Source organism: Clavelina lepadiformis, chromosome 7, assembly GCF_947623445.1.
Source record: "Clavelina lepadiformis chromosome 7, kaClaLepa1.1, whole genome shotgun sequence".
NCBI lineage: Eukaryota > Metazoa > Chordata > Ascidiacea > Aplousobranchia > Clavelinidae > Clavelina > Clavelina lepadiformis.
The window spans coordinates 19,839,840-19,867,502 of record NC_135246.1 but is presented as its reverse complement, the minus strand read 5'-3'; the positions used below and the strand labels follow the sequence as shown (position 1 = coordinate 19,867,502).

The following is a 27,663-nucleotide window of genomic DNA, read 5'->3' as shown; positions in this document are numbered from 1 at the left end:
CCGTCAGAACTTGCACAAAGAACAGCTCGGTAACCGGGGTTACTGTAGGTAGCCTAATGATCGGTTCAACATTTCACAAGATCTGATAAGTTTTTCCCTACTCATGTATTAGGCATTCATCTGCTGTAATGAAAGAACTGTGCATTGTGATAATATTCAACTGATAACTTGTTGTTTCTGTCGTTACTCGGTTAATTTCCCATGCCATGGAGCAAGCTGTTAGACCAAAGAAACCAAAGAGTAAGAAGAAGGTTAAGGTAAGAATAAAAGATGTTTCTCACTATGTGGAATATGTTTGTATATATGTGTGTTTTAAGCGTTCTAGGCCCTAGATACGTTTTATTTGAATACGTATTTTGCTACACAATTAACTTTGCTAGAATTGCTTCAGTCATCATTAGCATACCGAAGAAAATCACAAAAGATTTGATAATTTTTTCAGCCCAAAATTGAGGATGACGTTGCAGATACTGCATCAAAAATCCTCGGATCTTCTAATGCACCCGCTCGTGTGGAAGAAGCTCCGGCAAACCAGGAAACATCTGATCAAGCCATGACTCATGTGGAAGGAGGTGCTCACGCTGGTTCTATTAGTCAGCCATTGAGAGATGCTTAAATGAATGTATCATATATGCCAGAATGCATTCACTGCCTGGCATTATAGCTCAGGGTGGTCCAAACCCTGGCACGCGGGCCGCATGCGGCCCGCGTGAAGCTTTTGTGCGGCCCGCGAACACTTTGTGGATGCCGGAATTATCAGTGCTAAATCCAAGGTTTAAAAATACACCTACGCTTTATAAATACATTACATTCGCCACAACCCTAAATAAGTCGTGCATAATCGGGTCAATAGGTAACTATGAGGGAACAATGTCGGTTTGTGACGACACAAACGTGCGTTGATATTTTGCTTTTGTTGCTAGCGCAGAGTACACTCTCGAATTTGGTTGTAAATTAGCTGCAACTCGTTTATTTAGTCAAGGGGAAAAGTTTACTAAAAGCATGAGTGTCAAAAGAAAAGTGTCAGAGGAAAACAGAGAGTTCAATTCTACTTGGGAGGAAAGGTATTTTTTTGCCAATAGCAATGGTAAACCACAGTGTCTGGTTTGCTTGCAAGTTATTTCAGTGCCTAAAGAGTTTAATTTAAAGCGACATTACAGCACCATGCATGAGAAAAAATATGGCCAATACCATGGAACTTCTAGGGAAGCAATTTTGAAAGAGTTAAAGGGCAATTATTCCAAGCAAAAAAAAATGATTATTGGTTTTTCCAAACCCGATTCAACTGCAGACCTTAAAGCTTCATACGAAGTTGCTCTAACGCTCGCAAAACATGGAAAAGCTTTTCGAGACGGGGAGATTGTAAAAGAGTGTGCGATTAAGATGGCCCTTTCCTTTGGAGATAAAAAAATAGCCAAAAAATTTGAAAACGTTTCTTTATCTCATCAAACCGTTGCAAGAAGAGTGGCAGAATTGAGCGAAAACGTGACTGTGCAATTGAAAGACGTTGTTCAACAATGCAAGTACTTCTCTTTAGCCTTGGATGAAAGTACTGACATCAGTGACGTTTCCCAGCTTTTGGTTTTCATTCGCACTATTGATAAAAACTTTACTGTATTTGAAGAACTACTCAAGATATCTCCACTTCGTGGAACTACAAAAGGTATCGACATATATAACAGCCTTGCGTCTGTCGTTGATGCTTATGGAGGATTTGAGAAGTGTGCATGTGTTGTAACAGATGGTGCCAGGGCAATGACAGGACGAAAGAGAGGACTAGTTGGCATTCTAAAAGATCATGGAGTGAACTGCCCAACATTGCATTGTATCATTCACCAAGAAGCACTATGTGCCAAAGTTTTGCAGATGAGTGATGTTATGCTTAGTGTGACGAATATAGTCAACATCATCAAAGGGGGAAACAGAGCCCAGAGACATAGAAAATTCATCCAGTTCTTAAAAGATGTGGGTGCAGAATATGAAGATGTTCCACTATTCTCAAAAATTCGATGGTTAAGTGCAGGCAAAACATTGAAACATTTCTTTTCTTTGCGAAAAGAAATACTAAATTTTCTCCAGAATGAGATAGAAGGGACGACCGAGACATACCAGATTCAGTTGAGTGATGACAAGTTCATTGGTTCGTTGGCGTTCTTGACAGACATTAGTAATCACTTCAATATCCTAAACATGAAACTGCAAGGTAAGAAACAAAATATTTCTCAATTGGTTGGACACATTGAAGGTTTTCGCAAGAAACTTGTGCTATTTAAGGCTTCTTTGCAAAGGAATGATGCTACCCACTTTCCTGCATGCAGTGAAGTACTTGGTGAAAGAAAAAGTATCGATTTTTCTGCATTTTCTAACAAAATTGGTGACATCATCGATGAGTTTAACGACAGATTCGCTGACTTTGATTTGCTGAAAGCACAAATGGAGCTTTTCAACAATCCAATGGAAATAGTTATAGAATCCCAACCATCTTACGTTCAGCAAGAACTATGTGAATTGCAGTCAGACCCTTTTCTTCTTTCACGTAAGAATGAGCGTTACGACGCCTTTTGGAGGCTTTTAAGCAACGAACAGTTTCCACGATTAAACGACTTCGCACTGAAGATATGCTCCATGTTTGGTAGCACATACATATGTGAAAGCACTTTCTCCATTATGAAGCGATTAAAAAGCGACACACGGAACAGAATGGCTGATGAAACCCTGGATGCCTGCTTACGTCTGTCGACCACTGAATTTAAAGCAGAGATCGACACCATATGCAAAAGCAAAAACGCAGAGTCGCAAGCAGAGATTAAAAAGTGAGTTAGGCGTGCAGCAAAACATTAGGTCGATCAGAACAGCAAACTCAGTCCTTTCCTTTCATTCATTTCATTTCATTCATACAACTGTATTTTGTAAGCGACAAGATTTGTTAATGTTCATAGCCTGCGAACAGTAGTTAACAACGTTTCTACTTTCAGCAACGCGTTATCATTTCTCACTATGCGGCCCGTGAAGTTTTTCTCAGACCCTAATGTGGCCCTTCATGTTCGCAGTCTTGGACCACCCTGTTATAGCTTATTAAGTTATATATGACACGTTAAATATGGCCTGCATAGTTAAGCAAGTACTGACTTGCTCTAGCTACAAGACCGGAGTGATTGTACATTCGAGAAATTCCGAGAAAGTGATCTTTTGAGTCTGTAACACACTTGTTCTAATCTTTTCAACTATGTTTAAATATGAATTGCAATTTGCAGGGGACGGCTGTAAATCCTTGCAGCAGCTACTGGAATCATAAACTATATATAAGCTGCATTGAAGTTGTTATAGTTCTTCATGTTTCATGAATTTGACAACTTGCTGACTTCGATTATTCAGACACAGAAAGTGATTGGAATGGAGTCCAAGATGAAGACCAAGCCCAAGTGAGCAGGAAAGCCGATGATGATGTCACAGAAGAGTCGGCTAAAGCTGCAAACCTTCAGGGAATGTGCAGCCCTGTTGTACCTGGCCATTTCTATAAACTTTGTACAACGAAGCAGGACCAGGACCCAGCCAACCAGGCCGACTCTGGCATCCATGCTGTCCTGGCTTATTCTGGGCAAGGTAGGTCTTGTGCTTCACACAATAATTTGAAATGAGTATCAATATCTCGTAAGCAACATAAATAAAGTAATTAGGTGTTTGGAATTGTGTAAGTAAATCAACTTTATTATAAGTTTTTATGAAAGTGTAGGAAAAATTGAGTAGCCTAAGGAGTGAGAAGAGTTTTATTTTCAAAAGTTTAAATTATGTGCTTTAATTGTGTTGTGGCTCTTTTATATTCTTATGCCACTGTATACATTGCTACATCACAATGTTCAACACATGCCATATGAACAGAGTCCTTGGAGGAGTCAGTGGAAGCAAGTGCGCCTGCAGAAGAAGCTAAAGATCAGATCGGATCACTCTCACCTTCCGCCCCTGAGATCTACACTCCGGAACTTTCTTCTGTCGGAGAATTTATCCTTGATGATGCGTTCGATGACGTCATCACTGCAACTGCACCTGCCGACCAGGTGGTTGTCGTGATTGTTGCACCATAATACTGCATTTATCGATGATAATTATAAGAGACAGCAGAGTGTACCACGGCACAGTATTATACAAGCCACAGCATGCTTCACTGCGCATGTGCAATGTGATTGACATTCTGCTCAGGCGTTACAGGGAAGAGTCTGAAATACATTGGATGTGGTTAATGTTTAAAGTACGGGGTATTTAGAGCCCCTCATGTTGCCAGTTCCAAGGTTTAAAGTTACTCATCTATGTCCCAGGTTGATGATGTCCTGCTTCCGGTTGCCGAAGATGACTGGGACCTGGTGGAGCAGAACAATGAGAAAATTTATCCCTCACTTGATACAAGCACCGATGATGTGGACCCATCTGCCATGGTTTGTCCCACTCTTCGTGTTGTGGTGTAATAACTTTTATTCGTGATATGGTATTATCACTTCGTGGCTACCTTACAATCTAAACAGACAATGGCGGTAGGCTTAGTTATGTTCATATAATTCAAAGCCTCTCCATTGTTTCATTAATTATTTATGTGGAAATTCCGGCTTCTTTAGAATTTCTTTCAAAGGTTAATTTGATACTTGTACTGTGAATTATTTTATTCCTATTCAAAATATTTCAAAATTCTTTAATAGATTGTTGGGAATTAAGTGATAGCTTTAAGGGAGATTGTGTCAAAGAAAAAATTGGCTGTGGTGGTGACTTAGCAAATTTACTCAGCGGTTTGGCTCCAACTCATCATTTTTTCTGTGGTTTGTTCTGGTCAAGCTTTCAGCTGATTACCTGCAAGAAAATTTATAACCAAGTCCATAAATCATTTTTTTTCTGTTGATCCGTACCAAGCAGGCATTGTTTCATATAAGTCATTGTCATAGAGTCCTGTAGGCTATATACCATAGTTATTATTGTTTTCTTAAATTCTACTGTTTGTTGTCATTGGAGTTGCGGGACCATTTACTCCACTTATTTAAATGAAATAGTTTAAGTTGTCTTTTGTTGCTGTTTTGCCAACACATCATTGCAGTATCACTGCTGTATATTTTATTTACATAATTGTTTATGTGCAGAATATATTATTGCATCATATCCCCTATTATTGTCTCAGAAACCATTCACTCAAGACCAGCTGAGTGTGTTCTACCACAACCTGCTGCTTGATCACACTGATTCCTACACTGACCAGTTCCTTGAAGAGGTGAAGCAACACAACGACCGGTTCAAAACTCTCTTGCTCAATTATTACCAGGTCAAATGGGTTCACTTTGCCTTCCTGGTTTGTGGTTGGAAATCTTATCATTGATTATTGTCACTAGCTTGGTATGGTGGATTTGTTTTGTTGATTGTTATTATTTTAGGCTCGTGTTAAATTATTGCAAGCTCGTCAGTCGTACAACGAACATGGAAGCGTTGTTAAGAAATCAATTGAAAGTGCTTTTGTGGTTGGTGAGGGGGAAGTTTTTGCGGAGGTTGGTCTTCTATGGCTCAAAACTAAACGATAGTGTTTCTTTTTTTATCACGTCTGGCTTTCTTTTTAGTCGATCAAGCTTGTGTGGTCATAAACACAAGTTGTAGCAAGCAAACACTCACGGAGATATTTGTGTCTGTCCCAGGCTTATTGTCAGGATCAGCGTAAGGTGAATCATCTCCATCGGTACGAGGTTGTCAAGTACGATGCCGAAGCCGCGGCTCGCTTGAGTTCCATCTTCCGCGAAGATCGGCGAATCGTGAGCGAAGATGTCACCCTTGCTTGCTACCTCTCCACGGTGGCGAGACTCCATTGTGAGCAATTCCTCTATGATGTCACAGAGAGATACAAGCATCACAGGAACAAGTTGAGAGAAAGTACGATGGCATTGTAACGTTTGTTGTTGAACATAAATTACCTAAGTTTTAACACATTTGTCCACATTGTTATTTTAATACGAAATATTTGCGAAGGCTCATCCAAAAGTGTACCCTCATCCATTTTACTGCAACTTGTTGATGAATCTGTTCTCGAGTTGAAATGTGTCGCCAATGTTTTGTTTTCCTTTGTTCGCCGGAAGCGAAGTCGTGACGAGATAAAAGATCGATTCTGGAGTGACGTAGAGAAGTGGATATCACTGGTATGAAAAACATCAACAACTCGTGGTTTTCAAGCATTGTGGCTTCCAGTAAAGAACAAAATACTTGGACAATGCTCAATGTAATTGATGTTTCATGCAGATAATTGTTCATCTTCTTCAATCCTCGGATAGTACGAGCACATCTCGACACTTCGCTGAAGAGATGTTTGTCATAAACCAGATCTTGCGATGTCCACCAGGTGTCCACCTGTGGGCTGATGGTCTTGTGCAGGTGCTCACAGATATTCTTCTATTTATGAATAACTTTTATTATTGGCCTTTTTTCTGTGCATAGGTGGTAAGATCATGTATGCATATTTACCATTGGTGAATTTATAAAAGTACAAAAGTAGGTTTTTATCAAACTTTATAATCTACTTCTAGTGACTTGTGTATATATTTTGAATTATGTAACTTTTTACTTGTAGTCGCATCAGATAATTCACATGTTTTCAACCCGGTCTGAATGTTACCTATTTGATGGAGCATTCTCAGGAATTGCAAAACCTGCTCTGATAAGCAATTACTATTAAAAACGTAGCAATGATTAAAGATGAAATGAGAGATATTTTCATTACGAGAGAGAGAGTACGTAAAAGAAAAGGTTTCACCAGTTTCGATGCTCCAGCCTTGTTCAACAAAAAATAGAAATAATTAATTAATCAATGTTTTTCTGTTTTACTCTGCTCTTGATTGTGTGGTATACAAAGTGGTCCAGCTTTGACAGCAAGGATGGATGGATCGATGTTGTATTGAAAAGCAATTCCTTTCTCAGAGTGCTAACGTTCACAAACCCCTGGGTTGCCATGCGACATTTTGCTTTTATAAGTGACTTATATTAGAAGTTATGATTCATCTAGAAAGATTGATCGTTTACCATCACATTTCCATCATTGTAGGTTTCTGGGCCGAGTAACTCAGCTGAGGGCAGTAAAGACAAAACATCCCTAGACCATTCGATTTACTTACTATACCTCTCACTCCGTCCACCAAAGGGCAGAATTGAGCTCCTCTTGGAGTATCACATCGCTGAGTCGAGTGAAATTTCTGACGACAAACCAAGCATGGGCTGGACCATGGTCAGTTTCTGGTCATTTTCATGTTAATTATAAGTAACTACGCATAATGATATAATTAGAACACACTTTGGTTTTTGCATTGGCGGAAGATTTTGATGCATTGATATTACTTGCAACTGCTTGAATTATGACCTGGCATCTAAACTAACGTGGCCAAATAATCGCTATAGATTGATGATGAAGGCGATGAAATGGATCCAAGTTCATTGTCAGAGTCAGGAGCACTTCCACTTGAGAATGATCTCATCGTCATATTTCGACAAATTCCATTGGAATCAATCCTTGCCCATACCCTGGGCCTTGACAACTCTTCTGGTAAATCAAAGCTTGATGGTTCGATTTTTCTGCATAATTCATACAAAGCATTCCTCTATTACATCACAGGTGGTTCATATCATTATATGAGTCGTGATATCTCGAGTGAGGACATGATGGCGACCTTTGCAGTTTGTGATTTGATCTGTGACATCCTGGGTGAAGGGTTGGCCACACTTGGCAGACCTGAGTAAGAGCCACATAGATATCATTTTCTGGATTGTTCTCGCATTTATATCTGAGAAAAACAAACTTGATCAAACATAAATTTGGTTTCACTAAAGCAGAGATTTTTCAAACAATCGGTCGTAGTTATGAGCATGTTTAGCTTTTAAGCAGCACAGTTGTTTAAAAACGTAATCTGTTTCACGTACAATCTTTACAAAAAATGAATTTGAAAAACTCTGCTTTTAATCAGTAATCAGTTTATGATCTGAATTATAATATTAAATCTAAAGATTAGATTTTAAGTCGAAACGTGCAACCCAGGTACAAGCAGTTGGTACGTCGAATCGCGCAATCACTTCGTAATACAGTTCTGGTGGTTTCTTATCATTGGGTTCATTACAAGCTATCTGTTCAACCAACCACAACAAAACAAACGTAAGTTCCTCTGAGCGTTCGTTGTTCACAAATAACAGATGTGTGAAGGATATCTTGCTTGGTCTGAAGCAATCAATGTATGCTAAAATATATGGTGTATTTGCTCTCTTATTTATCACTCTTTGAAAGATTGTGTTTGTTTCCATTTTTTAAGTGTTGGAAAACTTTACATATAAAAAGCATGTTCCTTCTAACGACAACTCGATCAAGTTCTCCTGCTGTTTCCTTTTTTTTCTTCTGTTGGCTACAAGAATAAATCTGGTGTTGTGGTAAAGAAATTATACGACCGAGGAGGGACAGAAACTCCTGACGGCGAACAAAACCAGGCAAGAGTCTGGAGCCTGACAACATTGGCCTGGACTTTACTCCGTTGCTGGACCTGCCATGAAGTCTTGCTTGTGTCGTTTCCCGCAACGCCTTGAAATTCCTAAAGTTCATTGAAAGCGCGTGTGGTCATGAGAAGCCATCAGAGTTTTGAAAGAGATGTTGCCCAGTTTCATTTCTTCATTTCCTTGGCGCTTGATAGCACCGGCATTAAACCTATCATCGACTTACTTCTTCATGGTGAGCATGCTGGGTATCAACATGTGAAGTGAATCATAAACCAAGTCACTCTTATGACATATTCCCGATAACTTCAGCATAACGGTGAAGGCTGGTGCTGTATTTCTACACTTTTCTGCTGCCCATGATTCAACATGGCGCCGCTGCCTTACATGCAAGGTTCTCAGATTCTCAGCTGTTCTCAGACAAGCGCGTGGTCCATACGATGATGGAGCTTGTTCGCAAGCAGAGTGGAAACTCAATGGAATATGGAGTGGTGTGTTGGTGGTGTGAGCAGATTCTGCCCAATTTTTTACAAATAGGAGTTGCACACTTTGCAATTTTTGAGTGTGGCACAGATGCAAATGCAGACCTTGCCACACCTGGCTGTTCCCCACGCTGTGTTCCTTGCGGAGCACTCAGTCTGCACAAGATAACATGACCCAGTGCTTGTTTGTTTCTTACCTCGACACCTTATTCGGATGGCCAACAAACCATCTCGCTCAAACTACAACAAGGCTTGTTCCAAGATTTAAAATAATAATTTCAATGCAATATTAATAAAGCTTCCTGCACTGATTGCAGCTACAACAACCTGTACTAAATCCCAAACTATCGTTTGTTCTCTTCTTCTTTAAGGAAACAAAGACATGTAGATTGGCATCTTGCAGGAATATTGATTGTGATCTCGCTTTGCTTATCACTTGGATTTAAAATTTGTTTTTAAGCATCTTGCTACATTTCGAAACTGCTCAGAAGTAAAATAAAAAATTTGTTTAACTCAACCCTAGGTATAGTGCGGCAAGACTTCAACTTGAATTTGACGAATTCTGCAAACGCTGTGTCGCTCGTCTCCTCTCTGTCGCACGATTCGGCATTTATCAGTTTATTGCCGACCTTTCCTACCACACGGTGTCGCCACGAGCTGCAGAAACCCTCTATCTGTTAATGAATGTGCCAGCCGGAGTTCGATCTGAGGTCGACACCCTGGTTAGCTCTGGATACTCGAGACAGGATTGGTTGGACTTCATACAGGGTGAGCGGAATTTTGTTCAATTGTTATGTCGTTGAATAAAGCTTGAACAGTTTATATTAATTAGTGGCTGCATCTGCACAACTTTTGGCCGAGTCATAATATTTCACACATGGTATTGTTCATATTACCACCACTTGTTTTTTTGAAATTTTTTCTTTTTAAATTATTTTGTCATATTTCCATAGATCCAGACACAAAACTTGCGTTTGAGGAGCAGTTGTCAACGATGCCAGCCAATGAGGTTGTTTACTTACTTACAACCTTCGCCAATCTTGCCCAGGCCAGACCTTGCACAGAACGCCACTTAATCAACACCATTGTTGTTGATATCTTTAAAGTAATTGGATATTTATAAACCAGCGTTGTACTGCCTCTGCATCACCGTCATCTACATGTATAATGGCAAGTCCACTTTTATTTTGTCATTTCTTCTTCAGGTGTCATTTGTTTACAAATCAACGCGAGATATTTGCAGTAAAATGGGCCGTGAATTGTTATGCTCAGTTGCCTGCTACCATCCGTACGTGATCTCCACACTTCTTCAGTTCGTCTCCGATGATATGAGTATGTGCTTAAGCCATTGATTATTTTGATACTTCATTTAATCGTAGATGCTCTCATGTTTGATCCTGGTTAACCTTCATAAATAATTTTGTGAGCTCTCTGCCAATTAACTACTAATTTGAGCTGACATACCCCTAAGATTAGGTAGATCTCAATCAAAGGCATCACTGATCTTTTAAACCAAATGCAATTGACTGCCTAGTATTGATGATCATTCCCAAAAACATAGACATTCTGTAGGTTCAGTTGCATCAGTGGCAATATATGCCGTTAGCGACTTGCCCTATTTCACCTGGCAACCTGTCGATAATGACATCACAACACTTCGTAACTGGCTTCTTACTAATCCTGTGGGTTCGACGGAGTTCAAGTTGGCACAGATTGTGATACAGGTGACGATAAGTCAGTGGTTACAAGTGTTTTGTGAAAATTAACATTTTTCTCAAATATTAAAGTAAAGGTAATGATAAATGATACGAATTAATTAAACTCATGCAAGTTTGTGCAGTTTTGAGTGAGTTGATCTTATGTGTGTGAATGCGCTCATCATATCAACTTGTTTTTGACGTTTATTATTTCCACAGTGTTTTCAATTATTCTTCCTTGCACAGAACTTAAATTACGACATGGTCAGTGGAAAGTTGTTTCTTCCTCCATCAACGCTTCAGCAAATTGCGGTCCTACTCGTTGAAGCGTGTGTGCAGGTGGAGCAGGAACGAGCCGGGATTATGCTGAAAAGCATCGACCAGGTGAGCTCGGCTTCTAAATTTCATTCGTGTGTCCGCTTCGATCATCATTTTATTTGTGAGTTGATAAAAATGAAAATGACAAGTTTGTGACAAACCCTGGAAATATTTGTAGGTTTCAAGAGTTGCGTCAGTCGTGCGTTTGACCGGGAATTCATACGAGCAACAATTTCTCTCCTGGAGTTGGAAGATTTTACTGAAATTGAAACTACATCAGAGTCAGCAGAATCCTTCAACCAAAAATAAAACCAGTAAAGGATTTTTTTACTCAGAGTGTTTATCAATGACGTAACATGCTTTGAAACTTGTGTTTGATCTCACTGCAAAAAATTAATTGTTACATCACAATGTACATTACGCAGAAGACAGTCCTTCTAATGATGCAACAGTGTCGACATCAGACAAGTCCTCAGATGTTCCGGATCTTAAAACTTCCATGACCCTCCTCCCCATCCTGCAGTCGTGCCAGGATAAACAAGCCATGGCTTGCCATGTTGCTCTTCTCATGACCTCTGTAGGGCACAGGTTTGTGACTCGGCACTTGGCCACCTCAGTATTTCTAAACTCGGTCTATTAACCTACATCTACTGTAGTTTCAATCAGCAACAAACTTATAGTTGAAGTGATTTGCGTATTTGATATATTTAATCTTTTATCCTGTCACTTGTTTCAAGGAAAGAATTATTTCTTCACGATGGTTTAGAATATCTTCACGTCCTTGCTGCAGATGGCCACGTGCGGGCAGCCTTGAGCTGTCTCAGCTGTATCATGCCACTGTTCTACGAGAGTAATATCAACTTGGGCCAGAATCACAGGTGCAGTTGCTTTGACGTTACAACGGGTCATCCTATACTTGCTTTCTTGTGGTGATGTTTTATGTGAATGCTCGAGAATCGTACAAAATTAGAGATTATGAATGAGATTTATAGCAATAGTGTCATTATATCTTTGGCCACGGTGACTTCTTCAACATTACCAACCAGAGTATGCTTGTATCACCAAGGCAACCATGCTTGCAGATTCACCGATGCTTTACATGGACTGCTCCATGCAACAGATGAAGGATTGATGGGGTCTTTTGCACGAAACCTTCTCATGGACAACACAAAGCAGGATAATGATGCCGTGACGTTGTTAACCTCTGTCATCAATCAGCATATCGCAGGTCCGTGTCTGATATTTGAGGAAATACTTGAAAGAAATCGTACGTGTTAATATTTTGTTATGCTTCTTTGTGTGGCCTTTACCCTCGTCTTACCTGCTGGTTGCATTCACCAACTAGCTAAGTTGTAATAGCTACGTTTGTATGTGTGTGCAACAAGGGTTGTATTGTAGTTTGCGCCATTCTATTTGTTTACTCTAACAGCTGCTTGACTGTGTAATAACCTATGTTTGCATGATCCATTTAAATAAGCATAAGTTAACGAGAGATAAAATTGTTGTCTTTATACTTATTTTTAACGATGTTTTTAGAAACTCAAAATTCCAAGCTTTTTACCTCTATGTTAAATAGCACTTAATCACTCAACATACTTAGTTAAATTAGTTATTACTAATTAATTGTTAATTAATATTATTAATTAATTAATGAAATCTTATTTCATTGTTATGTGACTTCTTCATTTTTCCAGGCAAAGAAGAAGACCAAGCCACCAGCATATTGTCCTACTGGTTGCAGGTTGTTTTAACCATTCCAGGATGGTTCAAGGATAACCACTTGCGAACTCTGGTTGATTTTATTTTCAAATCGTCGTTTGTTATTGGTGATAAATGTGCTTTGGAGTGCAGGTGAGCGAACTAAACCGAGTTTTATTTTTAAAAACTGAAAACTCAAGCACTTTGACACTTTTTTCGCATGTTGTCATTAAAATATCACAAAGACTTTCATCTAAGTAATTTCAAAGAAGTGGTTTTTCTTTTACATCAGTTAAACGTCAGCCTTAAAGTTGGTGCTATATCCTGCTAATCGTGTTGATATTTCTCAGGTAAATACAATTATAGCTTTATCTACTATAGTTTATAACGATGGTATTTTTCCAGCACATTCTTCTATGACAATTATGTTGAATTGATGCTTCATGGTAACCATAGCAACCAGACCCAGCCACCTCGGAATGTTGTTTCGTCGTTTTTCCACCTGGTCACCGGGGGTCATCATCAAGGCGCCCCCACCTTTATCCCCGTCATTGCATCGAGCGAGTGCGTTTATTTCAAATACGCCGCTCTCATTGCAGAAACTAGGTGGATGCAGGAATTTTAGATTAACGAGGAGTTATTTAAAGTTAAAGTTTTTTAATACAGAATTTTGTAGTTGATCCTGGTCATGGTGACTGACTAGATGTATTTAGCGCGTTGTTGTTTCGGTTGATATGACGACAATTATGGGTGCAAAATGGGCCTAACTTCATATTTCTGTTTTTGAAAGCTTATGTTTGAGTATCGGCATGTTGGTGCTTAGTTCTGTGCAGAGATCCAGACAACATTTCTAATTTGTGCGTCCATTTCTCTACACAGGTATGAGGATGACTGTAAATTATGGGAGACTCTTCTGGCAACTTTGCGCTCAGACTCAAAGATTTCGATCGAGTCTGCGGTCAAGAAGTGCGGCAACAAACTAAAACTTGCCCACACCCCGTTCCACCTGCACCTCACTGTGTACAGGTGAGCTCATCTATGACTATTTTGATTCGAAGAATCTCTTTGTAGTCACTTTTTTATCATCTCTTCCAAGGTGGGCGGAACTCGCTCTCCACACTCCTCATGATCATCCTCTCCTTCCCGTGATCTGGTACAACTTCTTCCTCCGATTCATCTATCTCCCACATCAGGGAGGAAACAGCTTCGGATCCCGGTGAGACTTCCTCCCGGAGTGATACAACTCACCACAAATATTTCATTCCAGTCTATGAAATCGTTTCGAAAGCAAAACAAGAAAAAATTTTTGCATTCAAAGTTTCATTTGCCAGCAACGTAGTCGGATAATCTGCAAACCAAATAACAAGGTTTTTTGATTTAACTCAGAGATGGTATATGATTTCTATTTTTGTAGATTTTTTGACCCAGTCAGCATCCTGCCCTTGTACAACAAGTTGAGATCAAGATTGCAAAGTTCGATGGAATTTCATCACGGCATTATTTCAAGCAAATCCGCCGATGAGCAGGTTCCTCAGAAGCATGACATGTGAGTCTTATGTGATGGATGAAACCTGGTTGTTTTGTTTTGCTGCAGGAGTCATCGAACTGTAAAAAAGTTGTAATTGTTTTGTTGTTGATGAAACCACTAAGAAGCAATTATTTGAAAAATATCGCATGGTGCGCTCTGAATTTTGCGACACATGGATTCGTGGGCTCACTCCTGTGCTGGGCATCACGAAGTGAAGGCGAACATTTTTTAGTCAAAAATTACCCATTTTGCCAATTTTCATGCTTCACTTCATAGCTGCCTTCTGCACTCAACTTAACTCCTTTAAACACGTCATCTACTGCGCTAGTTTCAAGTTCAAAAAACAATTCCAACAATACCGCGCTCTGATTGGGGTAACCAGGTTTTTTAAAGACCGACGTAGGAATTCATCACGTTTATTATCGCCTCAATTTAGTTATCACGCCTTGCTGCTTTCTTGCTGTGGTTAACGTGTCAAAATCACCATTTTCAGTCTAGTGCGGTTATATCAATCTTACAAGCTGTGGCTGGAGGAGCCAAAGATGCACGAGAGCGGACTCTACCTCCCGTCTCTCCCATCCCAGTACAATCCCGGGCTGTTGGGGTGCGCTAGGACTCACAACCCCAATGCATGCAACGGTGCCATTGACAGGGCAAGGTGGGCTTGTGACTTACAAATATCTTCATTGATCCATCTTGATATTTTCTGACATGTATGGATGTTGTCCTCAAGGCAGATGTCAGGGCGTTTGTTTTGATATTTGCAGCGTTAAGAAGGAACTTCTGAAACTTCACGAGAAATGGGCAAATTTACAGAAGTTGCACTCGATGGACCATCGCAAATATAAAAGACACAGTTACCATCAATGTGAGGTGAGAAGCTATTATTATTTCTATGGAATCTTTCTTTTCCACCTTAGCTGAAAAGCACGAGCAAGCTAAAACTTTATGATGTCACAATCACCCTGCCTCCATTATAATTAGTTCCAGTAGCAAATTTGCGTTATGTTTTCGGCAGAAACTGCCAAGTTCCACGTTAAATTATTGGAAATATTTCCTGCATTCTTCCAGGGAACTGATAATTCTGAAGAACGAATCTCTCAACTTCTTCATCAATTTGAGCCTCCACTTCCTATTCCTCCACAAATTTTATACGGGACATGGGATCCTCCTGCTGATGCAAGGGATCACTCTTCACTCCATGATTACAACGCCGTGATGCGGGAAACGGAGCAAGTGAGCATACTGTGCAACATCCGATGCGATCTGGTGTATCCACTTTGAGATAATTTTATTTCCAGGATATCAACTTGCTGATGGAGTTTGCTCATCGCTTCAACGAGATGCAGGCCAAGCATCATCAGATAAACCGAGATCATCTCAAGATTCTTCCTCATCTCTACTTCATGAAGGTAGCATCATCATCTCAGAACTGATAGATACGGGCTTCTGTTATTAAATGCTCAACGATGTTTAAAAAAGTTTTCTGACATGTTTGTTGCATCTCAATAAGTCTAAGAGCTTCAGCAATAATCTGAAATCTTGCCCACGTCGTACTTGTGCTGAGTATTTTGTGCATCGTTTGTGAAAATGCTCGCAACTATGGACACAAATTAACAACAATTTTACTGTAGTGACAGTTGTTTTCTTATCAATCGCATAAAATCTTTCCCTCCCAAAACCAGGAGACGGAACTTAGCATGGACATCGAGTGTCAGTCTGCGTTTTCACCGACTCACAAATGTGCTGGAGCCGCTCACATTGATCTGCACTTCAAAGAGAAGACGACAAACGAATTGGTGAAAGAAAAACTGGATGCAAACAGGTAAGAGATTGATAAAATTTATTTTACATTTCTGTGCAACCAACCGCAGACTAAAAGCTTCAAATCCAACAACTTCAATTGATCAAATTTTCTGTTCAGGAAAACGTACAAGACTGTGATGGATGAATTCATGAAGGAAAACTTAACGGAAGATTTATGTTACGCATCACTGCACGTGGAAAGTGTGATCATGGCGCTGGAGCTCAGTGCAAAGAAACCAACACATGGCAACGATATAAAGAGGCAGGGTCTTGGTGTCTAACACTTTGTCAAACAATTTGTGTGCGCTGGCTGGAAATTGCAGGAAATTCTTCAAATTATTTGTCATTCTGTGAACGGAACTCATCTTAATGCCCTTGTTGCTTTTGCATTGTTTCTTGTCGGCAGCTCTTCACTGTCTTTTTATATCATATTTACCTCTTAAATCTGTATTTGTGTATAGAGCTGTGAATGAGGCAGCAATCCGCTTCTTTTATCTTCTCACCGATTTATACCACGGAGATCGGGTCAGTTGTCTACCAACCAAGCAAATGATATCAGCGGCAGTAGAACTGCTCGGTCATGTAAGTTCTTCGATAATCGTGATATGAGTTATGATGTTTTGAAATGTAATTTGTCTCTTTTTAACTTTTAATGAATAAACTGGCATTGATATTGATGATTAGAAATCCAACCATCCACATATCCAACACATATTCATTTACCAGATGCCACTAACTTGCAGTTTTTATCGGATGTTCTCTGCAGACTTTCATCTCTCGATCTCACGACCAAGCGAGCCACATCCTCGACCAGGTTCTCCGAAACCCAACATCAGCTGCTCTCCTCTCCCCCCACTTTGCTCCAGGAAAAGCATTCGGACTCTCGCATGACTCCTCCATCAAGGAGTACGTAACAATGTATCAAAAGGTGATGCGGGTTGTTTCCACGACGAGCAAAGATGACCCGGATGTTCTGTTTGTCCTCCTCACAAAGGTAAGTGAACTCCTTGTTTGTCTTCTGCTTCTTTCTATCGATCTATTATCTTGTTTATTCGTGAATTTTGGTCACAGTTCGACATGACGTCATGGCTGGACGACCTTCAGCCTGATTTAAGTGACCGGTTGCAGCTGATCCAGTTTGTCTTTGTTGGTTTGGTCGGATGCATGGTCAAGTCACACAGCCACGAGATAAAGAGCAACAATTTAACAGAAAGTGACAAGTAAGAGTTTGTTGATTGACACATTCATTGAAGGGCTCTGTAGGATATCTTGCTCCCAAATTGTTTTCAGGAGAAACCCGGGAATTTTGACCAACGCCATCACTCACAAACCGTCCCACTCAGCCGTCCATGAGGTTTATGTCAACCACTTGAGGGCAATCTTAACATATCGTTTTCCTGATTTGTTCGTTGAAGTTTTGCATTACATGTTGGAAGGTATCGTGCTTTCACATTCTAACAGTTTTATTCTCTTGTCCAAAGCAGTGGTTGTTGATGTTGATAAATTGACTTAATTACGTACCGAGATGTTTCTCGCATCTGCAGTTTTATTGCTGGATTTTTATTTATGACGTTAGCTTCAAGGACACAGGAGGTTAAGAGCTCGACCTGGGAGATGATCATTAAATCCTCCTTCACGGACACGATGAAGTTGACATCCGAAGATGGTGGGAGTGATCTTCCTGTTCAATTCTCCTCCTCAATTGACTGGAACACTCTGATAAAATCAATTGAACTCCTCACTGATTATTTCAGCAACTTCAGGAGCACCGATGGTGACACCAGGTCCATATTTCACTTTCAGATTTTTCTGATGTCAATGTATATTATTGCGTACTATTGTGGTCATTCGTACAAGTTGTTGATTGATCTTACTTTCTTTTATTTGTTCAAACACCACAAATATATTGCAAAGTTGTTTGGCTTGTGCAGGAGCCACGGATTATTTATGACCTGGACCCCATACATTCCTGCTCTATCCCGTCTCTTCTTTTGTCTCTCGCACACTCTGCTCGTCTTCATTCGTCGAAATCAACTTCCGTTGCTCTACACTGAGACAAAGCTCACTTCTGACCCCAAGTGGTCAGCGCTTGAACCAGTGTACAGTATGTACGCGGCTTGGATGCAACCAACGTACAATGCGGACACAAGGTGGTCTCTTCGCTAACAATCTTTCCATTGAGTCTGTAGGGTTACGTTATGGTGAAAGTGACATCTTGTGGTTCATGTTTAGAACTTTATGTTGGCCGTGGCGGGAACGTGATGGTGACACGACCAAGTTCATGACCGATTCCTTCACCAATGTATTGAAGGCATTTTGCCAAAGGTGAGTCCATGTAGACATCCATGGAACAACATGGGACATCGTGTCCATTGATTAAATTCAAATGCTTTGCCGGCTGCAGTTTTACTGAAATGATTGTGTTTCTAAGAAGGCATCTTAGCTTAAGCAGACGCTTGTAGAAACCAACCCTATGAGCCATTAATAAAATATTCACAGCGACAAGGCAGCCACAGCATCGTACCTTCCTTATATTTGGAACCAATACTCAAAAGCGATTCTTCACGGAATCAACAAGGTTCCATCCTACATCTACGACGCTTACCACTCAACTATGGATCAGTTGCCATGGAAACATTTCATGCCCGATCTCGGTTCTTTGAATCAAATGTTACAGGTTTCGCAAAATAATTGTTTTTTCTGGGGTTTATGTGGTGCTGTTCATGCTGCCAATATTGCTTTTTGGTTGTTTATGGCTGCAGGACCAGGCTTAAAGGCCAATGCAATTGCGTTCCGGAGCCCTACACTGCTTATTATTATTATTACATTAAGTTATTTAAGATATGAGCTCTGTCATCAGGCACTAGTTTTGCATTGAGTCCATCGCTTGCTTGGACCTGCCCTGAGTGGCTGCGCAACCACTTCATCATTTCCACTTTATTAGTTGCAGTGCGTCGTCTCTTCAAAGGAATCTGCTTCAAACTTCAATTTATTCCAGATCTGTGATGAGCCGGTCGTAAAAGATAAACCGATGGAATTCCTCTGCTTCCTCCTGCCCAAGATTCCGTGGCTCTCGATGGTTGAGATGTGTCACATTCACTCCCAACTTCACGCGACTGATCTTGGAAGTGAGATGGAGGAGTGGGATCCGGTGACTGGCGAGATCCTCTGCAGGATGTTGCACTTGATGCTGGTGTTAGGTGCTCAATGTTTCCCACCCAGCGTAGATCAAATAACAATGAGAATGCTGAGAAAGTTGTCGTGGCTGATGTCCATCAGGGATCTGTTGTCTTTGCAGGAAGCAGCTCCGAGAATTTAGCAAAGTTCGACCAACTCAGGTCCCTCTTCACGCAAGTGGACAGATTCCCGTGGCATCGAATCAACCCCGACCAGGCTGAGTACCTGGCCAACCTCGTTGCGGATCGATATTCATGGACCAGTGTGCTCATGCAGGAGACTGTCAAGTCACTCAAGCGCGACCCTCGGTACAACGCTGTACGACTGCTCAAACTCGTGTGCATGCTCCCTCTAGTGGCTGAAGAGAAGGCACAAGCAAAGTCTCCACCGGTAGAATGAAGTGAAATCATATTCCCCAAAATTAAAGACAAAAATAAACAATGAGCTGATAATTTTGGACGATATTTGCTTATTCCAAGAGAGTCCAAGTCAGATTTTATCTTATTGTATTATCAGTCTCCTGTCCTCTCTATGACGTCATGGTCTATCCCACACTCTCCTTCTGATTGGTTGAAGCAGCAATCTTACATTCGATGCGTCGGAAGACTCTTCCAGAAGATGAAGTCTGTTGAGAAGAATCAAATGACCGTCGTCGCCAACCTTCTTTCAAGAAACATCGAACAAACAATGGAGAGCATTGAAATGACGTCAAACAATGGTCAGTTGTTATCATTAATGTTTTTAAAGGTGTCCCGTGTTTTATTTCAAGAATGGTGACAGTTTCAGATTGTGATAGATTCATGTTTAAATTTTTCTTTTCTATAGAAAACGCATCATTACATCTTCCCTCTGTGCTGTCTGTATTGTTTGACTATCTCAACACGATTCCTGGAAATTTACAAGAATCAGCACTTAACGCCATAATCTCTGTCATATCCCGGAAGTCCTCCTGCCAGTCTTGTTGTGTGTTACGCTCCACTGCACATCAGATGCCAGCCCACTGCCAGGCATGTGTGGAAGTTTTATAAGATGTTTATGTTAGTATGAGATGAATGAAAGCTTAATGGTGTTCAGTTTTGGTTGAAAGTTACAACTTGCTATAATGCTTTCGATGCTGCTATGAATAGAATATGGCAGTTAGAGCAAGAACTAACTAGTTTTTATGAGCCCAAGTGCATCTTACACCAAGACTGGTAAAACGAAACAAGAGTCACCTTTGAACTTCTTTTTAACTTGTAGTTTTTCACTTCTAAAATGTTGACAGTTTCACCCCAATAATGTTTATTCATTCCATGGCATTGTCATAGGACTGCACATATATGAAGTCCCGAGCGTTGGATGGAAGAACTCTTCTTTCATCGATAACCGCGTCTTGTGATACTCTAACACAGGCAAAGCACACGAGTTTGATCTTGGAAGCGAGTGTGGGAAGTTACCTGGATCTGGCAGCAGGTCTCCATCTCTTGTAATCTTTTTCAGAACAAAGTTGAGCTTGGCAGGATTTGACAGACTGTCACTGAATCGAAAAAGCTGTGTCATGAGTTTTATATTTTACATTGGCAGCAAATCTTAAGGAGAACGCGTGTTCCTTGTCTGACACCATTTCCCTGTGGTGGGACAGTTTGTTGAAGTCTTACCATAAACCACTTGTTGATGAAGAGGTGACATGTTTTTATTATTCACATCACTTCGGCTTCTGCTGATTTCTCATTCCGCAGGAGTTTTAAACAAAATGTATATTTATCTCCAGGAATTGATCAAAGAATCTCTGCAGAACTTCTCCATCCTCGCCCTACACATTTACGCCCTCACACTTGTCAATCTACCCGGTTTCCATGGCAACATGGCGTTCATAAAGATGGAAGTGCCGTCAGATGGCGCCCGAGAGAGGATATATGAGGTCGCGCTCTCCCTGCTTCGATGGTTGTCTGCGATTTCCCCGTCGTAAGTGGGCGCCACAATGCACAAAGATGTTTTTGTAAATATCAACAGAAATTGGTGCCGGCATTTACGTTAAGCCACAGATGCTTCAGTAGAACTTGTATTAGCGCTACTCATTTTAACGAACATAAAAATGTTCAGGTCGTCGAACGAGAGCAAGTTGTTCATTTTATGGGATCACTTCCTCTGCCTCACCTCTGTCCTGCTCAAGGCGGCCAACACTTCAACACAGCAAGGTTCATTCACTTGTAAACGCTCGTATAAGGGAGAGCGCTCGTTTTCAAAATAAACAAAAATCTCGTTCCAGGCATCACCATGCAAGCAGTTGCTGACGTCATTTCGGGACTTCCCCCGATTCTTGATCACGTGAGCCTGGATAAGGTGAAATCGGGCTTACTTGGTTCGATAGGGATAGGGAGGCAATCCCCACTTTGTCCAGGTATCTTCGCATGATGTTGAGTCTTTGATATAGAGCCCGGTATAGGGCGCTTCTGGTCATGGACTTTGTTTTCAATCTCAATGTTAAATCCGCAGAGATCCGTCTCGCAGCCAGGTCCCTGTCCGTCTTTGTCAGACAATGGTTGGCTAAGATAAGTCCGGATTCACAAGATGTGATTGTGACGTCACAGAAGGTGAATTATGATGAATGAATAACGCTGCATTGTTGTGTGTTTGCGACTCGATGGAATTTAATCGACTGCAATCGGATATTGCTGTCTATTAACCAAGATTGGAAGGTGACATGTTTGTTTCCATTCCTTGCTTGTTTCAGGCTTATGAAGCGCTTAAGACCCTGCCCACCACGAACAAGTCATACCAGCAGTTGGAAGCGACCATCGATGAAGTTTGTCGCCTTCTCGACCAGGACAAGTTCAGTTTCCACGAACATCGCCGTTTCTCCGCCATATTTCTCTCAAAACACTTCCGCGAAAAAAACTACCTGCGGCACATCATGCTCCAATCTTGATTCAGTCTGCTAGTGTGTTGTCTATGTTTGAGGTGTTTCCCCCGTTAAGGCGATAAATATCTGGCGGGATTTACAAGATGTCTATCTTTCACTAGTTCAAACTGAACCTGGTTCAAAGCAGCTTTGTTACGCAAAATTTCGATTAAAACGTCCTCAGTTAACACAGGAGTTTTTTTGGAAAACTACTTTAAAAGTTTTTCGTTTATTTTATTTTGTTGAGTTGCCACTGGTCACTGTGCGTATACAAGTTAGATTGGATGCTGCAATTAACAAAACCTAATATTTTGTGGTCATTATGACGCAGTATTACTAAAAATGTGCAATTTGTGATGTAATTTTACGCATTTAACATCGGCACAAATAAAAAAAAGCAGAAGTTTAAACCAACAGACACGGTAACAAGGAACCAACATATAATCAGCGATGGTGGCCGTCATGAATTTTTACGTTGGGCCCCGCACTTCCTTAAGTCGGCCTTGAACCGTTTGATATGAAACAATTCATAAGCTCTGACATGGAAACAGTTACAACTGAGTCATTTGTTAATATAAGACTTTTTGCCAGGATCAAATCCATTTGTTTCAAATCTCTGATGGTTTAGTTTTCGTTCAACAAAAACAGCGAAGGTAAATAAATATGGTGTTTTTACTACTGTGATAATAACCTTTCTACTTCTGTGATCCGCTTGTCGCTCTGAATAACGTCACTGTGACCCACGAGCAAGCTCTCATCAACTTAAACTATTATAAGACAATAACAAGCTGCTCTATGAAAGCGATGTGGATGTCACGTGGATATTTGTGTGATGAGATAAAAAACGAATATCTTATTAATAACTTTACGATGAAAAAATTTTTCAAACAACTTTGTCGTCATGATTATCCTAGGCAACATTATTACACCAATTTTGCAGAAGATAGTGACATTTGTTCATTTTTAAATATTTTTACACACTTTGTTTTTTTGTGTTTTTTTTTGCTCCTTCGCTAAGTTGTGTGACGGTTACGTCACGAGTCACAAGTTGTTCTCCTTAATTAATAAGCTTAAATTCTCCTTAATTACGTTCAGATAAATTACCTCCCTTGAAATGGTGTGCCACATTGAAATACCGATGTAATATTTGCAATCTCACTTTTTTACCATGTACTCTTTCACTTGTTACTACCGCGCAATATAACATTCAGGAAGCTTTGCCCGAAGGTGAAAGCCTTTGTATCTGATAATAAATAAAATTTCGAACTTTATCATTTAGTAATAGGCAGAGACAGAATTAAGCAACTAACAGCATTAGTCACGCAATTTGAGGAATGAGAACTCACACCATCCTAGCAGAAGCAGAACAAATTATCAACCATCAATCGTCCTCTCTCTCTTATTGCAACAATAGCCGCCGGTGAAAGCGGTCATTATGACAGATGTGTTTGATGTGTAATACTTCACACAAAGTAATACAGCAACGAAAATAAATATTTACATTAAAGATAAAAAGTTTGACAAGTTGTTGAATCTAATGCGCGAAGGTGCCACATTTTCCACTACGGACATTTGTAAATTACAAAATAATATGGTAAATTTCACAATTCAATGCACGAATGTGAGTTTCCACACAATAAATTTCACGCTTACAACGCACGCACAATAGCGGAAATTGTCTGATTTCCCGTGTCATGGGTAGATGGGAACCGATCTTACCGGTACCGGTACCGGCGGTACTTTTAAAGTACCGACTATTCACCTCTGGCCTTTGAATAGTTATCAGTCCTGTGTTACTTTGCATTTCATATTTTTAAACGAACGTGGTCATCATGGTTGGTGCATTGTGTAATGTTCCTTACAACAAGATATTTTTTTCACAGCATGGTACGTAAGATTTGATCTAGCGTGAAATCAGTTACTCAAAGTCAGTTACTTGGAGTTTCGAAATTGTAGACCCGAGCTTATATATTGCATATGTTGCCACCATAGCTTTTTATGCTAACACATCACACACAAGCAAACCACATTGAACTTGACAAATTGAAAAAGGTTACCGTTTTATTCTTCCTAATAACTCAATAGCGCATGAGATTGACCGGAATAAGCAACCAGTGTTTTTATTTCAGAAACCGGCTTTGGTTTACGCGCCTAATTTACAGAGTGAAAAACAAATGGCGTATTTGTTGCTTAAATTCACAGTAAAAAAAGATTTAAAATCATTTGTAATATTTTTGTTACTCATGCGACTTATCAATATGATAACACCAAAAATACAAGTGAAATTTTTAAATATATGAAAAAAATGTTTTGTTTAAAACGTTTTTGGTGATAATAGCTGCAACAAAATTGCTTCAGACATTCACATATTTTCAATGACTTGTATTGCTTTTTTATTTGTCAGTATGCTGTGGTTTAGTTCTTTTTGTGTCATGTGGTTAACTAAACGCTATGTAAGCGTTTCGCTTTGATGATGTCATAAAGTCAAGTGTTAATATTTTAGCTGTACCCAGGTTTTAGAAAACCGTTACAACAGTGATTTAGCAAATTGTTTTTTATTGACTGACCGTACAAACGTGAAAGCGGCAAAGAAATTCGCAAATAAAACACCACTTTCACATAAATACTTAAAAATATTTTCACAAGATAAACGTAAGCATTTTTAACAGCTATAGCGATTTCAGTATTTTAATATGTCATTGGAAATTATTTGGATTTTTTTTGGTAAACTGTTCAGATAAAAATTGATAATATGGCGAATGCAATTTTGTGTTTCAAAACTAACTTTCGCAACAACAGGAATAGAATTAGATCAAGTAATAACAGACAATAGCAAAATTTCATTAACACTTTAAAGATTCAACAAAGTTATTCACAAAGAAAGGAAAGATCACGGTTAAGTTGAAGTTAATATATTTCAAATTCAAGTTAAGGCAGGTGATTAGCAAAACATTTGTTTTTAATAAGCAACTTTTAACCGGATAATTTGCAGGAAAATGTCTAAAAAGCGGGTTTAAAAGCTTTGTAGATTTTGTTGAAGTTTTGCTTTTGGCAGCTGTCTCACCAACAGAATTTCCTGCAAAGATCGCAGGTCACACGAAATCTCACGCGTTTTATGATAAAGCCAGCTGGTGACCTTTTTGTGTGGTTTTTATCTTCTTCTGAAAATTCTTCTGACGATTCTTCTGAAACACAAATTTGATATAATGGAACTGATAAGAAAAATTTTTGAACTGTCAATTCTTCTTCGTGTGGACAAGCATGGACGCAGTAATTAAGTGTTAACTGATGGTCTGAATATAGTTGCATGTCTATCTAGGTTTCTCGTCATGTTTCGGCAGCTTTACAATACATTTGATCAAACATGTTTGTCAATCATAAAGATTTAATGTGACTTAGTTTTCTGCGTAACAAAATCTCATATTATGTGCAACAGCAAAAAATTTCTTTATGCCGATTTGTCGATCATCATAGTTTAATTTGTTTAATAACAATTAGGTGTTGTTAACGAATCTAAAAGGTTTTCAATGCCATGTAATTTTCAGTCGCCTATACGTAACTTATAGCAGTTATTCAAAAATAAAGCAATTTGTAAAATCTTACCTTGCTTGTTGCCAATATCTCGCTTGAACAAACTTCTCGTTCTGCAATAGCGAGTCAAGTATTTGCATTTGATGTTGATCAATCCCCGGCAAGCTTTGATCGACCTACAAGGCAAAGTATCGTCACTTTTAAACACCATAAAATAAACATGATTTCGAGTAAATGTCGTACATTTAACACTGAGTTACTCACCGGTAATTGAGACTTCTCGTTCTTCCGTTCGAAGACATGATCAACGCAAATAACATGAAGATGATCAAATACATCTTCAGATAAGAACCTGAGTGTGCTTTGTCAAACAAATCCATCGCAAAATGATTTTATTTTCCCGGAACAAGGAAACGAACAATTTTATATTTTTATAACTTCGTGAACTAAAATGAAATAAGAACTTGCTCAAACTGTTTTCGTTTTTAAGCGCACAAAAAATTTTTGAAAAACGCATTTTTTTCTTTGTTATCTTTTCGCGGGGAAGGATGCCATTGGCTTGCAGTCGTTCAAAACATGTCACAAAAACTTTCGAGAATATTTTTCAAGCTTTCGTCACATGAGTAGTGTCTTGTTGCATTGTGAATGTTTTTAAGAACAACAACGTCATAAATTTAAAATGTGTGATGAGATAAAAAACGAATATCTTATTAATAACTTTACGATGACAAAATCTTTCAAACAACTTAATCGTCATCATTTTCCTGGGCAACATTATTACACCAATTTTGCAGAAAATATGTGACTACAGCATTTGTATATTGTATTTATATGTATTTTACACACTTTTTTATTGTGTTAAAATGGGACAAACAAACATATAGTTTATTTTCTTTCGCAATGTTTTCATTTCAAATTTTAAGTCGGAAATTTTAAAAAGTGATTTACAAGTAACTTAACAAAACGTATAAGGTCTAGTCATTTATAGTTATCAGTAGTGATTCTTTTTGTATTAACCTGAGAACTGACACAACGCTGAAAGGCCGGTTAGTGTAGCGCTGCACTTTCATATGTTTGTGGACGAATATTTAAATGACTTTCACCCATGTTTTTGCGGACATTCTTGTACACAATATGTGACTGCGTGTTTGGTATTATTAATAATTTATCGATATGCCAATGGTGACTCTTTTCATTATTTTTAGTAAGTTTTCTACCCATGTCCATGATTTACGCCATTACCTACAACTCTAGCTGGCTGGCTATGTGACTATAAGCGGGAAGAGCCAGAAAAGAAGAGTTTAGCCTGAAACTTTGCTGTTTGTGCATTGCTGACTCATCATTATATAACGTCTGCCAAGAAAAAATTTTGGATAGTTGTCAATCACGTGTTGCTTTGCATTTCATAACTTTAAGCGAACGTGGTGATCATAGTTGGTGCATTGTGTACTGTAAACTAACAGCTAGATATTGCTTTTACAGCATGGCATGTAAGATGAAATTTAGCGTGAAAGCAGTTTCTCAAATTACTGAGCCAACCTTTCTAGTTAGACTCGCTGGAAAGATGACAAATTCCGAACGTGCGAAAGAAAAGCTTTTAGTAAGAATATTTTACCCATAATGAGGTGAAAATATTTTTCTTGATACATTTGGTCAATTTTCTCCGGCCTACTCGGCCAATCTTGGTTAGCTGGGGGATAATCGGTTTTTCAGGTCATTTGTTAATCGAGTTATATCTTTTTGCTAATTGACTTAGTAACCCTATCCGAGGAATATAACTAAAACATTGTCTGATTTAGATTTGCTTCATTGACAGGTCGGCCACTTTTTGATGATCTTCCAAAGCTGCAGTAATTTGAAGCTAATTGGATTAAGACAAAACCAATTTTGTTATTTGGCTTCGGTGATTACCAAATAATGCTCAAATAACGACAAATGTCATGTTTGGCTTTGATTAGTTTGCACTTCAGTCCTGTTTACTCCGAATACCTTTCAAGCAAATCCTAAGCATACCGGAGATAAGACAAAACAAAGCATTTTAGTTGACGATTAACATTCAGT

At 39.4% G+C, this 27,663-nt stretch overlaps 2 protein-coding genes across 4 annotated transcripts; one reads left to right on the top strand and one right to left on the bottom strand.

Annotated features, from left to right (window-relative positions):
* Positions 1-116: 116 nt before the first annotated feature.
* Positions 117-22,481, top strand: LOC143464540 (ectopic P granules protein 5 homolog). 2 transcript variants are annotated; one of them, XM_076962372.1, is made up of 53 exons: positions 117-257; positions 443-572; positions 3,376-3,603; positions 3,880-4,055; positions 4,314-4,430; positions 5,159-5,299; positions 5,409-5,519; positions 5,664-5,895; positions 5,992-6,158; positions 6,259-6,390; positions 7,058-7,237; positions 7,408-7,552; positions 7,622-7,742; positions 8,042-8,155; positions 9,490-9,734; positions 9,920-10,071; positions 10,172-10,298; positions 10,539-10,690; positions 10,910-11,047; positions 11,160-11,295; positions 11,407-11,569; positions 11,719-11,859; positions 12,064-12,209; positions 12,676-12,832; positions 13,085-13,285; positions 13,559-13,705; positions 13,776-13,895; positions 14,094-14,225; positions 14,701-14,865; positions 14,975-15,080; positions 15,279-15,443; positions 15,509-15,619; positions 15,893-16,032; positions 16,132-16,275; positions 16,475-16,595; positions 16,780-17,007; positions 17,085-17,233; positions 17,304-17,449; positions 17,590-17,797; positions 17,945-18,163; positions 18,246-18,338; positions 18,513-18,690; positions 19,012-19,213; positions 19,312-19,580; positions 19,707-19,908; positions 20,016-20,197; positions 20,498-20,642; positions 20,754-20,851; positions 20,941-21,134; positions 21,273-21,367; positions 21,439-21,570; positions 21,666-21,763; positions 21,904-22,481. In XM_076962372.1, the coding sequence occupies exons 1-53, from the start codon at positions 207-209 to the stop codon at positions 22,096-22,098; spliced, it is 8,187 nt and encodes a 2,728-aa protein (XP_076818487.1). In that variant the 5' UTR covers positions 117-206; the 3' UTR covers positions 22,099-22,481. The 2 variants fall into 2 exon arrangements, with proteins under 2 accessions (XP_076818487.1, XP_076818486.1); XM_076962371.1 differs by having other exon boundaries at positions 18,958-19,213.
* A 2,158-nt stretch (positions 22,482-24,639) lies between these two features.
* On the bottom strand, positions 24,640-26,064 carry LOC143465521 (uncharacterized). 2 transcript variants are annotated; one of them, XM_076963857.1, is made up of 3 exons: positions 25,867-26,064; positions 25,675-25,778; positions 24,640-25,256 (listed from the first exon to the last, which is right to left on the bottom strand). In XM_076963857.1, the coding sequence occupies exons 1-3, from the start codon at positions 25,980-25,982 to the stop codon at positions 25,132-25,134; spliced, it is 345 nt and encodes a 114-aa protein (XP_076819972.1). In that variant the 5' UTR covers positions 25,983-26,064; the 3' UTR covers positions 24,640-25,131. The 2 variants fall into 2 exon arrangements, with proteins under 2 accessions (XP_076819972.1, XP_076819973.1); XM_076963858.1 differs by having other exon boundaries at positions 24,640-25,253.
* Between the last annotated feature and the right edge of the window lie 1,599 nt (positions 26,065-27,663).

What these genes read in the sequence shown, in the direction of transcription:
- LOC143464540 (XM_076962371.1), top strand. Translation starts at nt 207, where the DNA reads ATGGAGCAAGCTGTTAGACCAAAGAAACCAAAGAGTAAGAAGAAGGTT. An exon ending in TGCTGAAAAGCATCGACCAG is followed by an intron (nt 11,048 to 11,159) that starts GTGAGCTCGGCT and finishes AAATATTTGTAG; the next exon opens with GTTTCAAGAGTTGCGTCAGT. An exon ending in CTGCACCTCACTGTGTACAG is followed by an intron (nt 13,706 to 13,775) that starts GTGAGCTCATCT and finishes ATCTCTTCCAAG; the next exon opens with GTGGGCGGAACTCGCTCTCC.
- LOC143465521 (XM_076963857.1), bottom strand. Translation starts at nt 25,982, where the DNA reads ATGGATTTGTTTGACAAAGCACACTCAGGTTCTTATCTGAAGATGTAT. An exon ending in ACGAGAAGTCTCAATTACCG is followed by an intron (nt 25,779 to 25,866) that starts GTGAGTAACTCA and finishes TTTGCCTTGTAG; the next exon opens with GTCGATCAAAGCTTGCCGGG. An exon ending in AGATATTGGCAACAAGCAAG is followed by an intron (nt 25,257 to 25,674) that starts GTAAGATTTTAC and finishes TTTGTGTTTCAG; the next exon opens with AAGAATCGTCAGAAGAATTT.